At 47.4% G+C, this 24,284-nt stretch overlaps 1 protein-coding gene across 1 annotated transcript in view; it reads right to left on the bottom strand.

The window, feature by feature from the left end:
- Nucleotides 1-24,284, bottom strand: part of KALRN (kalirin RhoGEF kinase) — a gene marked incomplete at both ends in the record, with an annotated part of 525,758 nt that overhangs the window by 110,214 nt on the left and 391,260 nt on the right. Inside the window, one exon of the mRNA XM_080919241.1 lies at nt 11,409-11,655. Within this exon, the coding sequence (XP_080775367.1) occupies nt 11,409-11,655 (247 nt within the window). The remainder of the gene's footprint in view (nt 1-11,408; nt 11,656-24,284) is intronic.

Here is a 24,284-nt window from a genome sequence, read left to right as displayed (position 1 = left end):
AGGGGTTAGAGGGAGGGGGTATGGGAGGTGGAGGGAGAAAGAGGAGGAGAAATAATATAATTTAATTAAAATAAAGATTATTAATACAAGAAAATGACCGCAACTGATAACGTCTTATACATGTTTTTCAGGGCCAGGCTAAGGCTTAGTGAGGTGCTCTTCTCAAGGGTCATGTGACAAGGGCAGGCAGTGAGTAGGGCCCTAACCAATCTGTCCTGCCAGGGAGCATCAGTGTCACTGCCTAGACCGCTCCAAGCTGCTACAACAAAGGCCTAGAGGCCTGAGATGCTCTCGCCTTTACTGAGCATCGAGGGCAGACTTATCCCTGGCTTCCCAGACTAAGGCACACATTTTCTTTGAGTCATAGTCACTGCATCCCTGGATTTCTCCTTTAGCTAGATCCAGGTAAGGGGTGTTTGTGCTGTTTCCACCTCTGGGGAATACTGTTAGCTACCCCTTCCCTGTCAGCTCAAACTTCTAGTAGGCTTTCTTCTCCAGGACCAAATCTCCGGTATTCACTGCCACACTGAGCTCACCAGCTGTCTCAGGAAGCCACACGAATCACAGCCACACCTCCTGCTATGTCTCCTCTGGACATTAGGGGGTCTCACCATCACCATGCATTTATCATGGATTTATTTATATTAGGGGCAGTAGGGACCTATAGAATTGGCGCTAGGCAGAAGGTGAGTCATGGTACATGTAAGTCATAGTAGGTAGACAGGATAGGGGAAACCTCTTGATGTCCATGGGGGTTGCTAAAGAGAGAAGTATTTTCCTTGAACAGCCCTGTGCCTCCCAATGTGGGCAGAACACACTGAAGCTCATGGCGCTAGGGTAGTTGGGAAGGGTACCCTAGACCTACCTAGCTGTGTGTTCTGGGTTATACATCATCCCACTTGTGGCTACCACCCCTGTGATCCTATATAAAACACAAAGGGCTTAGACTCCAGGCCTTGGAGAGACTGTATCAGGTCAAGGCCCTTTCTACATGTTGGTAGACCAGAAACAGAGGCAGGGAAAAGTGACATAATATTGACATAATATTGAAAATCTTTAATGTAAAACCAGAAACAATACCCTGGCTCCTCAGACAGCCCAAAGAAAGTTCATGTTGAAACTCGGCTTGGCCTAATAGAGGTCATAAAAGGCACGAAGGCGGGGTGGGGGGAATCAGTTGTAACAGTCTGCTTCCAGTGTGGCATGCATGATTACAACCCTACTGTAAGAGACGTGAACACTGAGAATCCTCTGATATACGTGAATGAAGCATTGCTCAAGGTCAGCAGCCAGTGAGTGTCAGGGGCAGGACCCGGGCTATTATTGTTTACCAAGATTCTCAGCTACCCAGCACACCCCACCATTTCTTCTTATTTCCTTTTACATGCCATGGGAAAGCCTCCAGTCAGTTCGTTTTATTCTAAAGAGAGAGCCTGTGCACACATCAGAAGGACTCGGCTCACAGCTGACAAGGAACTGCTGCTCCGTACAACTTTCCCTACTCAATCAGAAACCTGGGAGCCATTTTTACCAGCTTCATGGATGTAACAGAGACCAAGAAGATAATCAGTCGGCTTTCCTCTCAAAACAAACGTCTTCTCGTTGCATATCCCGTCCTTCTGAAGTCCACTGAGGGTTGTGAGTACCCTTTTAAGGACAGGACAGGTGGATTATATCACGTTAGCATGTGTTATGAATGGTGGTGTGACCCTGTCATCGCAGGACTTGAGAGATAGAGGCAGGAGGATAAGGAGTTCAAGGCCAGCCTCTACAACAGGGTAAATCTGAGACTAGCCTAGGCTAGTAAGGTCTTGTCTCAAAAGACAAAAACAAACCCAGGAACATACAAAACATGCTGACCATCAATCATTTTTTGACTATAAAAGTGGAAAGTTTATGTGGCCCAATCTGATAAATTGAACCTCAGAGTGAAGCTATTCACTCTGTGTTTGGCACAGTAATTTAGGCTTCAGACCACCAATGGTGCTTATCTAGTTTGAAGAAAGAAAATAGACTTTTTTTTTTTTTTTTTTTTTTTTAAAGAATTCCTAGAGGCAATTCAGGAAGACTGAAGAAGGTAATAAAAATGACTACTTCAGTCCAAACAGCAGTAAGAAGGACTGACTTGACTGAGTCTGTACTCGGATCTGAGCAGTCTGCAGACATTCAGAGTGGAAGTCCTTGTCCTGAAGCCCACTGTCTGAGAACACCAGGCCAGAGATCTGTAAACAAGAGTCGCCCACATCCAGATGAAGGCTGCGCTGCAGAGTTCCCATCCCAAGGATATCAATCAGAACCATCAACCCACGGACACAAAGAACCACTTTACAGAACTTAGGAGTTCTGGGTTTGACATGTTTTATTTGAAGCATTTAATAAAAGATTCAGGGAGAAAATGTTAGGTTCTTAGGCCTTACGAGAGGAGAATTCAGCACTTTAGAGATATTTATTTTATGTATATGGGTGTTTTGCCTGCATGTGACCATGTGTACCATGTGTGTACCTATGGAGTTAAGAAGAGGGTGCCAGATCCTCTGGGAGTGAAGTTACAGGTGGTTGTGAGCTACCATGTAGGTGTTGGGAACCAGATTTGGGTTCTTCGGAAGAGTAGTAGGCACTCTTAACCAGTGAGCCAGCTCTCCAGCCCCCTAACTTCTAACATTTTATATGTAACTCAGAGCACTTCATCCCAGAAAAAGATTAAAAGTAGACAGTGGACCGGAGTGGGAAGAGTTGGGTGAAGGATGGGAAAGGAGAATTTAGTGGGGCAGGAAGCAAGAATCTAGATTTGAGGGTTAAGTGAAGAACTTTCTAGTGTTGGAACTACTGAAGTCTAACAGACTCCCAGGATTATAAGTCCCAGTTTCTGAGGCTTTTCCTGTCATGTTTAGCTCACCTCCTGTCAGGGACTTTGAAGAAGGGGTGTCTGTGTTAGGAGAGGGGTGAATCCACCCTCTCCTGCAATTCTACGATTCCAGAAGCCCAAGGAGTCCAACTTTCCCAGGTGAAATTAAACATAACCAAGAGTCACTTGCAGCTTTTATTCTATTTTTAAAAAGGGAAGTTTCAATTCTAACTTCTTTATTTTTCTTATTTTTCCAAGATGAGGTTTCTCTGTGTAGCCCTGGCTATCCTGGAACTTACTCTGTAGACCAGGCTGGCTTTGAACTCACAGAGATTGGCCTGTCTCTGTTTTCTGAGTGCTGGGATTAAAGGCCTATGCCACTACTGTCTGGTCTCAATTTTAACTTTTTATGCTGAGAAATAACCAGGAACTTCTTTCAGAATCCTTAGCAACACGTTTACTATTTTTGTTGTTGTCTTGTTTTTTTGAGACAGGGTTTCTCTATGTAGCCCTGGCTATCTTGAACTCACTCTGTAGACTAGGCTGGCCTGGAACTCAGAGATCTGCCTGCCTCTGCCTCCCAGCGCTGGGAGTAAAGGCATGGTCCACCATGCCTGGGGCAATTGCAATATTTCTTACTCAATAATTTGTTTCAGATGCCAAGAGTATTATGGTTTGTTTGGGAAAAAAAAAAAAGTCTCATATAACCCCTGCCTGGCTTGAACTTGCTGCATTGCCAAGACCACCCAGGGTTTCTGAGCCTCCTGTTTCTACCTCCCAAGAGCTGCTATCACAGTGTGAGCCACCTTACCCAACAGACCGTGACTAAAACCACGTTACGGTTTTTCATTGCAGCTGTAGTATAAAGGCATAGTTTTAAGGCAGTGTTATTGTGGAATGAGACTGTATGGGTAGGCAGGGACCCACTGTCCTCCCATACACCACGCTCCCAAGATTCCACGAGGCACCAGGCTTCAAATTTACGTCTGACTTGTACAAATGAAGAGGGACCTTGGAACAGCTAGCTGTAGTTTGTAACCAGTTGCTTCATGCCTCAAAGGGACTGTTTTGAGACTTTTTACCGTTTATGCCTTGTTTTAGGTGGGGCAGAGTATACCAAAATGTATGTGTGTGTGTGGTCCACGTGCTCAGCCTTCGGAGGGTGCTCCTGTCTGTGAGCCTTCTCACTTTAGGCTAACGGCGGTGGGAAGACTAAGTGTGGACAGCTATTTCATTGCTGGGATTCTGGACTAAAGGGGAAGGACAGAAGCATTAACCCTCTGGATTGGACAGCAACAGGACCAGGGGGTTTGACATCTTGGAATTCAGTAGGGGAATGTGCTGTCTGTTGGACAGGCTGGAGCAGCTTCGATGCTAGGCTGGCCCCTGTCAGAGGCAGGTAAGTTCTGCCCTAAGACTTCATAGTAGATCAGGTCCCCGGTGATAGTTAATACGAATGTCAACTGGACAGGCTGTAGAGTCACCAAGAAAACCAGCCTCTGGTCCTGTCTGTGAGGGACCATCTCACATTAGGTAATGGAGTGGGCAACACTATTTGACGTGCTGGGTCCTGCACTCAAAGAAGCATCAGCATGCATCATTTACTTCTGGACCGTGGGTACCACGCCAGCTGAGCATCAGCATGCATCATTTACTTCTGGACCGTGGGTACCACGCCAGCTGAGCATCAACATGCATCTTTTACTTCTGGACCACGGGTACCATGTCAACCGTGTCTTCTAGTTCCTGCTACCCTGACTTCCCAGCATGACAGACTGCAAAGCTGCTTTTGTCAGGCAAACACAGTAACACAGTGTTAGCATTCTGTCTAAACTCCACCCTACTGGCAACAGCCAGGTATGCTCTACCCCACAGTTGCCTGGTACTATAAAAGGGGCTGCTTGTCCCCCCCTTGCTTCTCTTGACTTCCTGTCTCTTCTCTCCCCATTCCTTCCCCCCTCCCTTCACATGCTCATGGCCGGCCTCTACTTCTCTACACACATAACACTCTTTCTGTCTCTTTCTCTGTCTCTGTCTCTGCCTTTCTCTGTCTCTACTGCCCTCTCAACTTCCCTCCTCATGCCTGGAATAAACTCAGGGGAAGGATGCCTCAGCATGGGCCCGCAGAGGCATCCCTTCCCCCACACCTAACTGCACATCCACCAAACATATTCCTTTTCTTCTTATCTTTTTTATAAAACACAAAACACATGAGAAAATCTGTCTCTGGTAAGAATTTGGTGCGGGGGGGGGGGTGTCGAAAACATATGCTGCAGTGTGTTTTGTTTTGTCTTGTTTGGAGTCAGGGGCTCACTCTCTAGCCCAGGCTAGTGTCACATGTATGTGTCACATGTATGGCGATCTTCCTCTTTTTGTCTCCGGAGTGCCAGGATCACAAGCCTGAGCCACCGTGTCTGGCTGGTGTGGCCTTTGTAATGGGCCAGCGTTCTCCAAATCCTCATCCAAGTTCAAGATGGAAGCTGACTAAAGCATGCGTTCTGATGGCTTCAGCCTTGGGAAGATGCTGAGAAGATGGGAAGGCCAGGCCCTGGGAACAGACAGCCTTAGAACAAAGCTGAGGACACCATCTGGGAGCTAAGCAACCTGGGCAAGTGACCTGCCCTCTCCAAGACAGTTTCCTTGTCTATTAAATGAGCAAATACCATTTATTGCCATTAAGTCATTAGCTCTTTAATAAAACTGGCCCAGAGCAACTCAATAGAATGAAGATGTTTTTGTTATTTTTAAGTTGATGAAGATTCATACCGTGATGTCATTTCTCACGGCGATGCTCACTGTCCCCAGGCCATTGGTGATATTTACCCACAGCGTGAGTGAGTGTCCCTGAGGCCAGCTAGGTCATGACAGTGGAAACTGTCAGGTAAGTCCAAGGGACAGTATTGCCTGTATCCAGCTGGGGCCACCAGGGCTACCAGGGCCACCAGGGCTGCTGTCCTTTGCTCCAGGCTCTCTAGGCACCCAGGGAGGTATTTTATTACACTTTTTCAGAATTCCAGACTTAGCCAGAAGAAGGCACCCAGGAACAGAAACACTATACTACACTACACTACACTACACACACACACACACACACACACACACACACACTCACTCACTCACTCACTGGCTCACTCACTCACTGGCTCACTCACTCACTCACTCACTCACTCACTCACTGGCTCACTCACTCACTCACTCACTCACTCACACACTCACTCACACACTCACTCACACACTCACTCACTCACTCACTCACTCACTAGCTCACTCACACACTCACTCACTCACTCACACACTCACTCACTCACTCACTAGCTCACTCACTCACTCACTAGCTCACTCACTCACTCACTCACTCACTCACACACTCACTCACTCACTCACTCACTAGCTCACTCACACACTCACTCACTCACTCACACACACACTCACTCACTCACTCACTCACACTCACTCATTCACTCACTAGCTCACTCACTCACTCACTCACTCACTAGCTCACTCACTCACTCACTCACTCACACTCACTCACTCACTCACTAGCTCACTCACTCACTCACCCACTCACACACTCACTCACTCACTCACTCACTCACCCACTCATTCACTCACTCACTCACTCACTCACTCACTGGCTCACTCACTCACTCACTCACTCACTCACTCACTCACTGGCTCACTCACTCACTCACTCACTCACTCACACACTCACTCACTCACTCACTCACTCACTCACTCACTAGCTCACTCACACACTCACTCACTCACTCACTAGCTCACTCACTCACTAGCTCACTCACTCACTCACTCACTCATTCACTCACACACTCACTCACTCACTCACTGACTCACTAGCTCACTCACACACTCACTCACTCACTCACACACACACTCACTCACTCACTCACACTCACTCATTCACTCACTAGCTCACTCACTCACTCACTCACTCACTAGCTCACTCACTCACTCACTCACACTCACTCACTCACTCACTAGCTCACTCACTCACTCACACACTCACACACTCACTCACTCACTCACTCACCCACTCACTCACTCACTCACTCACTCACTCACTCACTCACTGGCTCACTCACTCACTGGCTCACTCACTCACTCACTCACTCACTCACTCACTAGCTCACTCACTCACTCACTCACACACTCACACACTCACTCGCTCACTCACTCACTCCAGGTTTAAATTTAAACAATCTTCATTGTTTTTAAGTGTACACCACTATGCCATAAGGCACATTGAGGTTAAAAGGTGTTTAACCTTAGGAAACTGAGAGCATTCAGTGTGTTGTACAACCTAGGCAGCTCCAGAAGTCCCCAACTGGTGACACTGAAGCTGCACCCACTGAACAGTTAACTGCCCACCTCTTCCTCCCCGGTCCCTGGAAGCCACCATTCTGCCTCTTGCCTATGTAAAGTGGACTACTCAAAGTATGCCATATAAGTGGCACAATAGAGTGTTTGTCTCTGTGGCTGGGCCATTTTACTTAGCATAATGTCCCCAAGGTCTGTCCATGATGTAAGCTGGTATCAGATTTCCTTCCTTTTTTAAGGATGAATAATGTTTCAGTGTACATATGGCATACTTTGTGCATTAATTGTCCATGGGCACCTGTAGCTGCAGCGAACAATGTTATGAGCATGGGTGTGGGTGTGTAACTATGTTTGTGTCCTTGCCTTCAATTCATTTCAAAATGCTTCCAGAAGTGGGACTACTGGGTCATATATATATATATATATATATATATATATATATATATATATATATATATGTGTGTGTGTGTGTGTGTGTGTGTGTGTGTGTGTGTGTGTATGTTATATATATACACATATATACATATATATGACTAGTCATATAATGACTTATATATTAATTTTATATTATATATAGCATTTATATTACATATATTGAGGCTTCCTACAGTGCTTTCCATAGCTATAGTGACATTTTACATCCCAACCAGCCACCCAGCCATGTTACGTCTTTCTCTACATCTTTATAGACACTCGCTATTTTCTGAGGTGTATCCATAACTAAGAGCTATTTTAATAGATCTAAAGTGCATCCCACTGAAGCACTGATTTGCATTTCCCTGGTCAGCACACACCGACTCTCTTCAGTGCTCACTGGGACCTGTGGCTCTTCTCTGTCGAAGGATCTATCCAAGCCCTTTGTCCATGTGTTAATCCAACTGCTTTGCCCTTCCTTGCCTGATTCTATGTCTTGACACAGCCCGATGGAGTGCCAAACTGCATTCCATCACATTTTTCAGTATCCCAAGCCTCACATCTCGGGGTGCTAAGCCTATATAACCCACAGCGTCTCATCAGGGAACTTTAAATTCTGAGGCACATGCCTGAATTTTGGTTTATGGCAGAGTAAGTTATTAAAAAAGCAAAACAAAACACCTCCAAATTTCAGGAGTTGGTAATCAGTATAGTCACTGCCTTTCGAGGGGTCTTGCCCACCACTACCTGCTGCTGAGACAGTGAGAGGAGATTAAATCTCAGAAGGTCCAACTCTAGAGAGGATCCAGGGAGAGGAAAGGAATGTCAAAGGCAGGCCCGCCCCAATCCTGTTACAAAGTCTGGATATTTCCCGACAACGCTGGGAGTTAACGTCGTGCACGTATTGGAACATCCGTCCTAGAGGAGGCCCAGGAAAGGAGAGGCAGAAGAACCCTAGTGCCATCTAAAAGCCTGCAGGCTAAGTGTGCAGAGAGTGGGGGTGGGGTGGGGGCTTTGTCCTCCTGGCTCCTTGTGGCTTGGGAGAGGGTCTATGCTTTCCTGTGGCCCAGAATCTCTCTGGGAAATGGAAGCTTGGGCTAGTGCAGAGGTTCTCAGCCAGGGTGAACCTCATCTTCCCTTCTCATGGCTCATATAGGGATTCTGGCTCCAGCTATTCTGTGAGCTGACATTCTGGAGGCTTGCACCCTACTCTAACACACACACTGGTGAAGACCTGTTCTAGGCTCCCCGGAGTTTCCTTCCTCAAGTGTAGTTCTTATAATCTACGATTATCCGTGGAGCATTTAATGTATTCCAGACAGTCCTGACCTCACACAGCCTGGGAGGCATCAACTTGTGCCAACCCCCAAAAGTTAGCAGGGCTGGTTCCCTTTTCCTGGGAACTAAAGAGGAAACCAGTTCTGACCCCGCGTTCCCAGATGAGGCTGTTCTCTCCTACTCCACAATGCCAGATGAATGCGTTCTGGGCGATTTCTAATGTGGAGTGCCCATTGAATAAAATCAGCAGCTGGCAGGAGAGAAAGCCAGGTCGCTAGTAGGTGGCCAGCTGGGGTGCAAGTAAGATCAGCTCACTGGGTCTTTTATTCAGGGTACAAGGGTACCTGGTGTCCTGACGGGGAGCAGAGCTTGCCCATGCTAAGGTCTACACTCACCCCCTCCTGCTTCCATCTCACTCTGTTGCCCAGGAAGTCCTGACTTTATGGCAAGCTTCCTGTCTCTAGCTGGGAATATAGGTGGAAGCTGCCATGGTGGCCGGGCGCCCATTTTCTGGCTCAGCTGGGAATGGGAGTGGCTTTACAGTTTGCAGGCCCAACCAGCCAGCCTATGCTTGGAAAGAGGGGCCAACCTGCAACTAAAGAGACACCAGAATGGCTGAGGGAGACTGGGGGTCACTTTTGGGAGCCACGGTGGTTGGGGTAGTTAGCTAGAAAGTCCTGCAGCTGCTTGTCTCTCTCCTTTCTTCTCTCTTTCCCACCCTGCTCCTCATCTCCCTTTGGGTTTTATCTCAGCTGCAGCTCCCACTGTTAGCTGAAGTTCCCCCTAATATGTCCCATGGGATTTCACTCCGGAGGCCTTCACCTCTAAATGCTGTCTTCTGATTCTCCATCTTTGGTTTGAGTGAGCCCAGCTAGGACGGTATGCACATAGCATCCAGCCATGGAAAGGGGGTGGGGGACTCCTCAGTGAAAACAACCCGAACCTGGGATCTGTGAAGAGCTAGCTTCCCCCACCCCTCCTCTCCTTAACTGCAATCTAAGGTCTCTGGTTGGGTTTGTGGGAGTTTGTTGGCACTTACTTTGCTGGACAATAAAGGTGTGTGCTAAGTGCCAGGACTGGTGAGTGTGAGCGTGTGCTGTGTGTGTGTGTGTGTATTGTAGGAGGAATCAAAGTTTTAGTTTGCATTTCAGATGGAAATCTCCCAGAAGCTGAAGAGTTGGGCACTACAACTACAGTGATCCACTATCTCCATCTAGTGGCCAGAGCAGAAATTCATGGTTCCAGTCTTGCACGTATCAGACAGACCTGGTCTCATGCATACATAGATGGGATGCCCATGCTAATATCTGACCATTTACACAACTCAGATCCAGACTAAGATTTGGTTCCCTGTCATTTTCTGGGCCCCAGTTTCTTCAATGCAAGATGCACGAGTTCGTTGCCATGGTGATTTTGGAAGCCCGTGTTCTTGGACTCCACTGTGGAGCAAGCTGGTGTGGTCACCCACTGAGCAGGGGCCTGAGCATCCCCACTGCTAACAGGCTCACAGGAGCTGCTGTGATGGAGACCAGTCTTGGAGACATCGGGTCTCCCTGATGTCAGTACATAGGAGACACATGGAGGGAGTACCGGGGACACAGAACAGACCGGGGCCTGGATAACGACGACCAGTGACTCTTCCTGATTACCATTTTGATTACATTTGGAATGAACTAAAACCCACAGATGAAGGGCACGTTAGAGCCACCTTCTTCAGGATCCCAGCGCATACTCAAGATGAGCTGAGATGTCCAGCTACCGACTCCTTGGACTTTCTATTCATAGTCAGCCATTGCTGGATTAGCTGGACCACACCCTATGAATCATTCTAATAAATCCCTCTTATATAACGGGGTTCATAGTATATATATATATATATATATATATATATATCATATGTATTCATTCTCTAAGTTCTGTTACTCTAGAAAGCCCTGACTAAATACATTGAGTGCGTCAAGGGGAAAACAGTTGCAGGGTGAGCTCTGACACTGAGCAGAGAGGACAGCCAAGTCCCAGAGAGGATAGCCAAAGCTGGTTCCTGGGGTTGCTCAGTCTTCTTGTCAGGGTGAAAACTCAAATCTAGGTGTAGTATCGTGCACAGGGAAAGCTGGGAAAGAGCTTAGAGCGTTAAAGGTTCAACCATTTTTAATAAAAGACTCATTTATTTAATGTTCACTGTAGCTGTCTTCAGACACACCAGAAAAGGGAATCAGATCCCATCACAGATGGTTGTGAGCCACCATGTAATCGCTGGGATTTGAACTCAGGACCTGTGGAAGAACAGTCAGTGCTCTTAACCACTGAACCATCTCTCCAGACCTCAACCACTGCTTTGAAGACGAGATGAACACAGAAAGGTTGGATGACTTTCTCCAAGCCACACAGATACAAGTAGCTTTTACTGCCGGCTCTACACACAGCCTCGCTCCACTTCTGGATCTCAGAGAAACCTGGCCCAATCAAAGTGGACTCTCCGGCCAGTTCGATGGTGCTCAGCCCGAGCTCACTGCCCCATCCCCTCGATTGTCCCTACCTTTCACCAAGGGGAAGAAGCAGTCCATCTCCACGCTGCTTCGCGAGTGTGAGATGCACAGGGCGCTGCTGGGGACCAGGCCTTCCTGTGGGGGGCTCCGCTCTGTGGTGCGGACCAGACACCAGCCAGGCCTCTCACTTGGTCGTTCCAGCAGCTCCACAGTCTGCCCAACCTGGATGCTCAGCTCACTGCTGTGGCCTGCGCTGAAGTCCTGGAGGACCACGGTCAGCTCGCATCCGCCTGAGAGCTTTGGTGGTGGTGGTGGTAGAGGGGTAGAGTGTGTGTGTGTGTGTGTGTGTGTGTGTGTGTATGTGTGTGTATGTGTATGTATGTGTGTGTATGTGTGTGTGTATGTGTGTGTGTATGTGTGTGTATGTGTATATATGTGTATGTGTGTGTATGTGTGTGTATGTGTGTGTGTATGTATGTATGTGTGTGTATGCATGTGTGTGTGTATGTGTGTGTGCATGTGTGTGTGCATGTGTGTGTGTGTGAATGGGCAAGAGGGGAGAAGGCAAAGAATGGATGAGAGAATGGGAGGAGAAAGGGGGAGGAAAGATGTGAGAGGGTGGAAAATGTTTGGAACAAACAGGCAGGAAAAAGAAAAGAAGAAAAAGTAATTAGCACAGTGTCATTGGCCACTCTGATGATACAGGGCTTTCATTATAATTCCCGGCCACCTTAGCGTCTCTTCTATTACTTCTTTGCCAAGCTTCTTGCCAACTGTGCCTCTAAACCCTTTCCTGTGTGCCCTGTCTTCCATACCTCTTCCTTCCATACCCCATCCTGGTCCCCACTGACACCCCTCAGACACAGATGTGCTGGTGTTTGTTTCTGATTCACTCTCACTGGACTCTAGGTGATGTTTGGGAATAATTCAAGGCATGGTGTCCCTTTGTTCTAACCCACAGAGCTTCCTTCGTCTTCACCCCTCCCTGGAGCCACAAGCCTAAAGCAGGCTGTGCTAACACAAGAGAGAACGGGGCTTTGCTCACAGGCATCTGCCTGGCCCCTGGGGACCACGGAGTGGGATGAGAAGGGAGAAGAGGAACCATGCCTTATTTAGGAGCAAACAGACTGTTCTCTATGCTAAAATGACCTACATTTCCCTACTGCAGGGGTGGGGGTGCGGAAGCATAGAATGGGCGAGAAACCCTAGAGGGCAGGAACAGGTCCACTCTTCACCTTGGATCCCTTCCTCCCTTGCCTTGGCCTCACATCCATAAGAATCATTTAAGTTTGTATCATGCTCACAGAGTGGAGCTCAGAGCCGCCAGCCTGGAATAGTAGCTGTTCGAAGAGCCATTGCAAAAGGCAGGGAACAGAAGGATGAGGAAAGAGGCCCAGCCTGTCAGCCTCCAAGGGTCAACCTAAATGTCCATTCATATAATATTGCCTTTGGGGCATTCAACTTCAATCTGTGAAGCTCTGATCAAGGGATTTGAACTATCTATAGTGGCATCTATACCAACACGGCCACCCAGGCAGCCACATCTATACCAACATGGCCACCCAGGCAGCCACATCTATACCAACATGGCCACCCAGGCATGCCCATCCAGGTCATATTCTTCTAGGGGACACTTCTACTGGAGGGAGGGTAGGTATCATTATGAGAGTGGGGGATTAACCACCCCACTTTTTTTGCTGACCAGAGCAAAACCTTAGCTACTAAAGGGGTTTGAATGTCAGAACATTTGGACTGAGCAGATGGCTCAGTGGGTAGGGTGCTTGCCACACAAGCATGGGGACCTGAGTCTGGATGCCCAGCATCCATGGAAGAAGCCAGCCAAGGTAATGAATTTCTATAATCCTAGAGACAAGAGGATCCTCTGACCTTGCTAGACAGACAGACCAGTTAACTGGCAAACTGAACTTCAGTCAGAGGCCATGTCTCAGAAAACAAGGTGAAGAATAAGAGGAAGACAGCTGACACTGACCTCTGACCTCCAGATGTCACATATGGGTGAGCACACTTTCATACTACACATACACACACACACACACACACACACACAGCTGACACTGACCTCTGACCTCCAGATGTCACATATGGATGAGCACTCTGATAAAACACACACACACACACACACACACACACAGTCATCAGACTAAGGCTGGCTGGCAATTGGCATCACCCTTATCTAAGGAGCAGAGAAGCTGTGCTAAATACATCCCATGGGTGGGCAAGGTACTGCCCACCAGCCCAGACCAGGAAGGGAAACCTGTAGGGCAGAGGTGGACAGGGAAAGAGACAGAGGAATGGTCGCTGGCTCATCTGCTCGACTTAACTTCCTTGACCCCAACAAATGAGCACACAGCCCCTTCCCCTACTTTCCTGGTGTTATCTTCCCAGAGACAGCCAGTGAAGGTTGTTGTGGGAGGAAATAGCTCACATCAGGATGTGAAAGTACACTAGGGAGCCATCCCAGCTCAGAAGCCTGTATGTGTAAGCCCAGAGATGCTCTGATCTTAGGCTATGGATGGGAGCTCATGAGGTGCGGATTCCTGGGCTGTGCTTCCCTTGACCAAGCCCCAACCGTGTATTATAACTGAGTAGGCTGGGGCTAGGAATCCAAAGATGTGATTATGGAATGTAGGTCTCTGGAACGCTGAGAAACAATTGCTGGAGGGTTTTCTATAGACCTCTAGTATGAATCCCACACGCCTTAAGACTTTGCAACACAGGGCACACTTATTTCAGGGATGTGCCCATGCTTGGCAGTAGTGAAGCAATGATCTAGGCCCCTGATTCTTGGGGTGGCCAATAATAGTCCCCCCTGATGGATTTTAGAATTCTCTATAATAAGTATTTAGCACTGTCCTCTATATCATGGAAACACAGTTCCACCCTGGTATTCTAGTTCAGGTTTTTTTCTATTTCCTGGTTTCAGCCCATTACATTGATTCCTTCTTTCACAGATGGACTCAGGATAGTGGGGAAGAGGCTCAAGACTATGTGTCTTCATAGCACACACCTGACCGCAGGCCAGCAAAGACAACCATTACGGCTCAAATGTGCACGCACACCTCGCCTTGATGGCTAGCTCAAAAGGATTTAGCACACCAGGTCGCACCCTGTGGGGATAGAGATGCAGACTGTCTGCAGGGGGACTGGGTTGGGACAATTGCAGAAGCCATACTGGGCAGAGCTGGCCCTTAAACGGTTCCTTCCCACGTCTTCCCACAGCACCAGGAAGGTGTCAGGCTACGCCGGGGAGTCCAGCTCACACCTGAGCAGCGCTGTTCAGGACTCCAGTCAAGAGCAAAGAGGACGAGAGAACCTGGCACACTCACGGTCCTTACACGTGACCCATTCATGATTTCCTGACTGTGAGACTCACACCCATGGAAGTTAATCTCAAGACAGTGTGACTCATTAACCAATAAAACCAACTCCCCTCGCTACACCTGCCACATTTCTCAGTGTTTTGTGTGTGCACGTTGTGTGTAGAGGTCAGAGGACAACTTAGTGAGGTTGGTCCTCTCCTTCCACCTTCTGGGGTCTGGAGTCAGGGTGTCAGGTTCGTGTGGCAGCACATTTACCTGCTGAGCCATATCCCCACCCTACTCTTTCTGTCTAGACAGATTTCCCATCTCTGATTGGTCCTGTGCATCAGCAGGTTTCCCCGACGCCCAGGGAACCTCAGGTTCACGTTGTTTCTTCCTCTTTCTGTCAGTAAGAATGGTGTGTGGCCTTCCACTCCACACTCTCCTTGCTGCTTCACCCCCACCCCCCGGCTCTCTACCACCGAACCCCCATCACATCTGGAAAGTTCTCACTCTCTTAACTAAATCTCTGGTCTCAGGAACTTGAATCATCTTTGTATTTATGTAGCATCCCTGTTTTAATCCTTTTCTTCTCTATAGTCTCTTTATTATTATTGTTTTATTTTCTGTATATGAGTACACTGTAGCTGTCTTCAGACACACCATAAGAAGGCATTGATCCCATTACAGATGGTTGTGAGCCACCATGTGGTTGCTGGGATTTGAACTCAGGACTTGTGGAAGAGCAGTCAGTGCTCTTAACCACTGAGCCATCTCTCCAGCCCCTCAAACTTCCCTCTCCCCCCAATAGCCTCCTAAGAACTATTTTAATGCGGTCATGGGCAAACTCCTTGGTTTTTCCTCTGTGTTTCTTTGTATAATTGTTCTCTCATGGCCTCTCTTACGTCTACAGAATGAATGCCCCTCACACCTGACATTGTTTTCAGTGTTTCTGTTCGAAGATAATCCCTTTGTAACTTCTGGTTTTCCCTTTCCTCTGACAGCTTTCTTTCCTTCGATGTGTCTGCTGCTGCACACAGCTTGCCTTCTGCTTTTCTTCTCTTGACTCACTAACCACGGAGATGTGGACAGCCTGCCGTGAAGGCCACCCACTTCTCCTTGCTTGCCCACTACCTCTGTCTCTTGCTCACCGAATCCTTCCCATGGGTAGAGTCAGTCTAAACCCAGGCAGGCAGCGACAAAGCAGGCTGCACGGATGCTGAGGTCCCCACCCCAATCTCTTCTCCAGTTCTTCCACACAGACATATTTCTCCAGCTAGCTTTGCTTGTGAGCTTAGGTAGCATTATTCCGTGCCAGCTTACCCTTCCCCCTGTTCCTGGCTCTGCACTCATCTCCTCTGGGTGCATGTTAACTCTCTCTTCTGCAGTTGGTGGCCTCTCCACAGACAACACATGGAGTGTCAGCCTCTCCCTCTGTCCACAAAAGGACAAACCAGTCACTAGTTCCTGCTGAGCCAACCTTCTCTGCCTACTCCAGTGTGGGTGTGGACTGGCATGCTGTTGACTTCTCAAGATGACCCACTGTTGTTTTTTGGCTCTGTGGGGTATACTTGGGTCCCCTCTCCACATTCTCTGTTGACATCCAGGGTGTTCAGAGAAGATGTCCGTCCTCCCCCCCCCCCCCGGCTTCCCACAGAAGTCTCTGGTGACTCTTTAGGCCTCAGGAAGCCCTATCACTCTCTGGTCAAGATGGTGAGACTGTATCATATTTTTCATGGTATGTATATCTTGCTGTCTGCTGTGGATGCTTACCTTCTAGTTAAGCTCTATTCAGGAGTCTAAGGAAGGACATACTAGGGTCCAATAGGACTTCAGCATGAAGTCACGTGTGCTTTGCTTACTCTTTTTTTTTTTTTTTAAATCCCCCAATTTCAAATCCTCATTTCTAGAATCTTTCCATTTTACTCTGGTTGCCAGTGAGTCCTGGCTGGCCTCTCATCTGTTTGATCTCCTGGAACCGCAGCTCAATATGGTTGTGAGCTGCTGTGTGGTTGCTGGGAATTGGACCCAGGTCCCCTGGAAAAGCAGCCAGTGCTCTTAACCATTGAGCCACCTCTCTAGCTCCTCGGCTAAAACTCTTCAGTGCTGTCTACCTGCATTTTCTTTCTTTCTTTTTTAAAAGATTTATTTGTTTATTTTTTGTAGACAAGTGCTCTATCTGCATGTACACCTTCGTGCCAGAAGAGGGCATCAGACCTCATTACAGATGGTTGTGAGCCACCGTATTGCTGGGAATTGAACTCAGGACCTCTGGAAGAACAGTCAGTGCTCTTAACCACTGAGCCATCTCTCCAGCCCACACTACCTGCATTTTCTTAGACTGCCTGCTGAGAGTGCAGCTCCCATCTAGTCTTGGCCCACATTTCCCTTCTCTTTTCTTGCTGGACATTTCTATTCTGTTCCTATGCTGATTAATCTCATGGCTTCCTCTACCTTCTGCAGCCTGCCTGTTAGGACCGTCCTGTACAGCTGCTCGCCTGGCCTTCTTTCCAGGACTCCTCATACAGGGCCACTTTGGAGCCACCTCTGATAGCCCATCTGTATATAAGGGGCTGAGGAGGGACTGAATGAGAGTAACGGGCACAGGTCATAAAAGGGTAGGAACTGAAGAGCTTTCCAGTTCTAATGCTGTCATGGGAGTTTTGCTTTTGGTGGTGGGTAACTGCATAAAATATCTTTGATTCTGAAATGTAAATTTAGTGCAAAGTTTTATAAAGTTAAAAAGAAAGAAGGAACAAAAAGGAAGAAAGAAAAAGAAAAAAAAAGAAGGAAAAAGGAAGAAATAACTGCTCTGCTTAGCTCTATTTCTGCTTGCTTAGCATTTGGAGGTGAAATGAAACCTCTTCTTAACAAACAGTAGGAAGCTGGGCAGTGTTGGCACCCGCCTTCAATCCTAGCACTTGGGAGAAAGAGGCAGGCAGACTTCTGAGTTTAGGGACAGCCTGGTCTACACAGAGAAACCCTGTCTTGACAAACCAAATGAGCTGGATCGCCCCAGGGAGCTTCCTGAACTGTGGGACACAGTTTTTCCCAGATGGCTGTCAGGGGCACCAGGGAACCAGGCAGCGCTCCGCTGTGCTCCCTACAGTTGTCATCTCAGAGCCACACTGTCTCTGCTTCTACGTGTCCCCCAACCCCCCTAAGGTTCAGAGCCCTCACCAGCTGTGTGGTCAGGGGCAAATAACTCAAATCTTTTTGTCTCAGTTTCCTCATCTGCAGAATGGGTATAACAACAGTGGTAACCTCATAGGCTGTCTAGAAAATTAAATGTGACCATAAGACCTGGAGAGGTGGCTCAGTGGTTAAGAGCACTGACTGTTTTTCCAGAGGTCCTGAGTTCAATTCCCAGCAACTACATGGTGGCTCACAACCATCTGTAATGAGATCTGATGTCCTCTTCTGCTGTGTCTAAAGACAGCTACAGTGTACTCACATACATAAAATAAATAAATCTTTAAAAAATGAATTAAAAATTCTCACTGAATTAAAAAAAAGTGAGCATAATTGTAAAACACCCTGGACAGTGTTGTTAGCTCTTATACTGCCTAAAAATCAAGTTCTGACCTCTCATGGTGGCACATGCCTTTAACAACACTTAGGAAGCAGAGGCAGGTGGATTTCTGTGAGTTCAAGGCCAGCCTCATCTTCATAATGAGTTCCAGGTCAGCAGTTCTACATAGCAAGGCCCTGTCTCAAAAAAATAAAAATCATTCTGGAAGTAATCATTTATTATTGTTTAAATGTGAGTAATAAAGGAAGATGACAGAAAATAAATCAATTTTCCATGGCACGATATTTGAGACTAGACTGTGCTAACTGCATATTTTATATGCATAAATTTATTATCAAATGAGTCCTTTTTTTCCTGACTCAGTGTCTAGGGAAGGTGACTTGGACACATTTGCAAGCTCCCCACATGAGCACATAGAGATTAGTAGGACCCAGAAGCCCTTTAGGGAAGGCCGAGCTTCTCTGGTCTCTTCACGTGCACTGCTGCCCCAGGTGAAGATGCTCCCTTCTCCTAGGGGTTCAGCACTTATTCTCTTACCCTACAGTACCTGAGGATGACCACTCTGACACCTCCACCAAGGACAGAGGAGGACTGTGCTTAAGTCAGGAGCCCTCCTCTCCCCACTAACGCCCTTTCTCTGATTTCCCCACAGTGCTAGGCTACGATAAAACCAGAGTTCACACAGACCAACGTCTACAGAGGGTGATGGGGAGAGGCAGATCTGGCCTTAGGAACGTGTGAGGTGGAGCATGCCTACTTGGCAAAGTTTCAAGGGCGCAAAGACTTTCTCCAAACTTCCTGCTAAATACCCGCTTCCACCAGCAGAGGGCAGAAGCACTTAGCTAGGCAATGCCTGGCATTGAATTGGCACCTGAGGGCACATCTGTGACTCTGAGCATCAGCAATCTTCCAAAAGAGGAATTCTTTACAACAACAACACAAAAAGCTTCCTTAAAACTAAAACCTAAGAATTCAAGAGGAGAATGGTTAAGTCATTATGATACACCCAGTAAGTGGATGATGAATTAGCTGTTACGTTATATATTTATTAGTTTTTTGTTTTATAAACATTGGTTGGTATTTTGCCTGTATCATCTATCTATCTATCTATCTATCTATCTATCTATCTATCTATCTATCTATCTATCTATCTATCCATCCATCCATCCATCCATCCATCCATCCATCCATCCATCCATCCATCCATCTATCTATCTATCTATCTATCTATCTATCTATCTATCTATCTGTGTGAGGGTATCAGAGCCCCAGGAATTGGAGCTACAGATGGTTGTGAGCTGCCATGTGGGTGCTGGGAATTAAACCCAGGTCCTCTGGAAGAGCAACGAGTGCTCTTAACTGCAGCCCCCTATTTTCATTTTTTTTTCAAGGCAGGGCTTCTCTGTGTAGTTGTCCTGGAACTTGTTCTGTAGACCATGCTGTCCTTGATCTCACAGAGATTCTCCTGTCTCGGCGTGTGTGACAGCCCTGCCCAGCTCCAGTCATGAGATTTTTAAAAGTTTTAATTTAAAAAGTATTCTGTTTTATGTGTATGAGTATTGCTTACGTGTATGCCTGTAGCATGTGCATCCGGGTAACTACAGTTATGGATAGTTGTGAACTACGTGTTGGGGCTTTTGGAATTAAGCCTGAGTTCTTTGCAAGAACAATGAGTACTCTTATCTGGTAAGCCATGTCTCCAGCCCAAAATAAATTTGGGGGTTTTCTTTATGAGACTGGGCGTTACTGTGCAGCTCTGGTTGCTTTGGAATTTGCTATGTAGACCAGGCTGGCCTTGTACTTACAGAGATGTACCTGACTCTGCCTCCTGAGTGCTGGCATTAAAGGTATGTGCCACCACACCCGGCTCAGCCATCAGAGGCTTTGAAAGCTTTGGAATAGCATAGAACTGTGCATCTTACAGAAGTACACACAAACCAAGAACAGTATACAAAGTCACACCTATAGTTAAGTGACGAACATTGTCATTCACAGGAGCAGATGACAACGTTAGTCTTGGCTTTTTAGGCACAGCCCTTAGGGAATTTCCCAGATGCTCTCTTTTTTTTTTTTCCAGTCCTGTCCAGTGTTTCTCACCTCCCCACTAGTTTTATAACAAAAGGAACAATAACATAGACAGCAAAAGCAAAGCAACAGTCTTAACTAGGAGGAGAAACTGCAGCTATTCTAAGAAGGCAAGCTAGGTGTGTGTAATAATACTCTCCCAACGCCTCTACCCACCCACTTCCCCTTTTCCATGGCTGGTGATACCTCCACATGGTGGCTTCAGATTGCCTCTAAACCCACGAGCTGCCATACTGGGAAACTCAGATGAGCTCTTTGGAAATTAAGTCATTTTACAATGTATTGCAGTGGCTTATCTTGAATTGGTTATAATGCCAGGCAAATGGAAAAAGCAACATTAGGACCCAGGAATATTATCACACAGCTCCGGGACTTCTTCAGTTTGCACGGTTGCCCACAGAGCTCCGATTCGTGATGAGCGTACTCTGTGCGCTTCAGGCGACAGGAGCTTTTTCATCTATTGTTTTCTACAGGGCTTGCGGGGCTCCATGGCCTCGAAGGCCTCAGGGACTGCACAGTAATAGATGGAAGGTGAATTGGGAGGCCTCAGAGCTGTACAGGGCTCCTTCTGCATGACTCTGACTCTGTCCTTTCCCTTCTCTAGACTCGAATCCTCATTCTTAGGAGAAGAAGTTGGACTCGGGGCCCTATTAGCTTTAGCATTCCCCAAGTAGACTGTTTCTGCATTCAAGGCAGAAAACAGCCCCGTTTAACCACCTTGAGCACTTTACATGAATGTGTTGTATCATTCGCTAACTACAGCTGCATCACAACGAAAGATCAAATTGCATAGAAGTCGTCTGTGCTTAAATTTGTCCATCTCCTGAGTCTAGAGCCATGCTTGGCATGTAGCACATACTCAGTGAATACCTACTGAGCGCACCTGTGAGTGTGTCTCCTGCTGGCTGCAATGCTGAGTGCTCCCACTGGCTGCAACACTGAGTGCTCCCACTGGCTGCAACGCTGAGTGCTCCCACTGGTTGCAACACTGAGCACCCCCACTGGCTGCAATGCTGAGTGCTCCCACTGGCTGCAACACTGAGCACCCCCACTGGCTGCAATGCTGAGTGCTCCCACTGGCTGCAACACTGAGTGCTCCCACTGGCTGCAACATTGAGTGCTCCCACTGGCTGCAACACTGAGTGCTCCCATTGGCTGCAACATTGAGTGCTTGCTCCTACTGGCTGCAACATTGAGTGCTCCCACTGGCTGCAATGCTGAGTGCTTTCACTGGCTGCAACACTGAGTGCTCCCACTGGCTGCAACACTGAGTGCTCCCACTGGCTGCAACACTGAGTGTTCCCACTGGCTGCAACACTTGCTCCCACTGGCTGCAACAATGAGCACCCCCACTGGCTGCAATGCTGAGTGCTCCCACTGGCTGCAACATTGAGTGCTTGCTCCTACTGGCTGCAACATTGAGTGTTCCTACTAGCTGCTTGTCAGTGTCTACCACTGTCTCCTACGAGCTATAGTCTGTTTGTCCTGAGATCCTTCCCCTTTTAAATCATCTCACCTTTTCTGATTTGCCTATAACTCTACTAACCTGTAAACTTGACAAAAATACTCAAGGGTGAGATAACCAATAAGAACAAAGAGAATGGGAGATCATGTAGGAGAGCATGTATAAGAGAGGCCAACCTGGTTTCATTATGTTTTACTTTCTGAATGGCAGAAAATAGACATAATGGAATTATCTGACATGTTAACAGAGATGAGAGACAAGTTCCTGCCAATCACTTAGCTTTGCACAGCCCCCTGACGGGATCAGGAAGTAGAAGCACCAGGCAGCATTGTATATGTGTGCATGCATGGGTGTGTGTGAACGTGAATACATGTGGATGCGTATATACGTGGAGCTAAGACATGTGGATGGGTTAAAAGTCTATAAGATCCTTAGACCTGCCCTCTGTCTTGTCCATGCTGCTCTAGAGTTGAAATTCATGCAGGTCTACATACAGAAGTGGGAAAATGGCTACCACTGTGTTCCTCTCATCTCTCTGAACACTAGCAGCCAAATGGAAACATTTTGGATAGATCTGACAATTGTTTATTAGAGAAGCCAGAGGACTTAGAGATACACTAATGCCGACATTGAGACAGTCTCCCCACCAAAGCACATCAATCACAACGACACCTGCCAGACGACAGCCCCGCTCCTTACACAAACCTGGTGTACCTCATATACACAAACCCTCAGTTCAGAGAAGCCTGGCAGAGGCTAAAACAGATGAATCGGAGGACCTGGAACACACAGGAAGCCACATATAAGCAGGACACACTACAGCGTGGCTCTTGCCTGGGAGAGCTAAAAGAATATTGTATCCACGAAGAAAGATTATCACAGTTGAAGTGAAGCAGTCCATAATATGCTAGAGTTCTGATAATGCCAAGGATAGGTCTTGAGATGGGAGAACATAAAGGATAGGAAACAATGGAAAAATTTAAAATATGAGAGAAATGATCCAACAAGTTATAGAGAACGGAAAGGGATAAAGTGTAAGGATTTCCTGCAGTCGAAGAGCAAGAACGGCTAAACTGACCCTATGTTTCAAGAGCTGGTAGGAAGAATTAAAACCCATCCTGGAGCCCAGCGCTAGGACATACTTTACAAAAGGCCATTCCAAAGCCTTCTGAGCCCGGAGGGGTGGGGGGAGTCAGGTGAGACACAGAGAAGTGTTCCAGTGGTACTGATTTCAAAAGCTACAGTAAAACAAAGACAATGGCGAACTCCTCCAAAATTTGAAGAGAAAATCATTCTGCTCCCGAGGGTCCAGGCCCAGATCAGATTTAAGTTTTCCACAGGCATCTCCAAAGTGATATAGTCTCACATGTCCGTGTGTCACATGCCTATGTGTCCCTCATCCTCAAGTGTTCAATAATTTTTTATTTTATGCATGTGAGTACACTGTAGCTGTCTTCAGACACACCGGTAGAGGGAATCAGGTCCCATTACAGATGGTTGTGAGCCACCATGTGGTTGCTGGGAATTGAACTCAGGACCACTGGAAGAGCAGCCAGTGCTCTAACCACTGAGCAATCTCTCCAGCCCCCATTCAATACACACACACAGACACACACACACACACACACACACACACACACACACACACACACACACATTGCTTTTTAAAATTTTTTTGATACAGGGTTTTTCTCTGTAGCCCTGGCTGTCCTGGAATTTACTCTGTAGACCAGGCTGGTCTTAACTCAGATCCATCTGCTTCTTCCACCCTAGTGCCGGAATTAAAGGCATGCACCACCACTGCCTGGCTTATTCTCTATCTTTAAAAATATTTATTATTTTTACATGCACCTACTGTCAGTTCTTTATCTCTGCCCCTCCCCAGGCTTCAGAGAACACAGACCTTATATTTAGTATGAAGGGGAAGGGCTCTCCTTTCCCACTGGAGAGCCCACACAGGTTATCAACAGAGATAGGCCCAGGAGGACCAAGTCTTTACCCATGGAGGTGACAGTCTTGCCAAGAAAGATGCCAGCAAGCATTGAGCTCGACCAAGGCTGTCTACACCATGGCTCTGATTGTGCCTGTGGGAGGAAATTCCTGCATCACGGGAAAGAGGAAAGTCTGTGAAAAGTCTGCTGACCTTCAGAGGAGGGAGCGGAGGTGGGTGGGAGAACCCCGAGATTAGAGAGAAGGACAAAAGCTGCGTGTTTCTCTGAATGCCTCCAGACAGCCATGCAAAGCGTCTGCTGCCACAGGACACTAGAAAGCTGAACATCAGAGGACACAGGAAGTAATTGTTGTCGAGGGGCAGACTGTGATCAAGTCTGAGATGCTCAGATGTGGGTTTGCAAGATGAGCCTTTCTGCTCACCGTCTTCCCTCCTGCTCCACTCTGCGGTATAGTCACAGTCTAGACACCCTTGGCTACTGCTCCCTGGTCTGCATGCCTGTAAAGTGAAGCTCCATCTTCCCCTCCTGTCCTTACTGTTTGGACCTGCTGTGCAGGCGCGGTCGGCCACTAG

This window comes from Micromys minutus, assembly GCF_963924665.1.
Source record: "Micromys minutus genome assembly, chromosome: 7".
Lineage (NCBI taxonomy): Eukaryota > Metazoa > Chordata > Mammalia > Rodentia > Muridae > Micromys > Micromys minutus.
The sequence above is the reverse complement of the archived record's forward strand: the minus strand, read 5'-3'. Positions and strand labels throughout refer to the sequence as shown.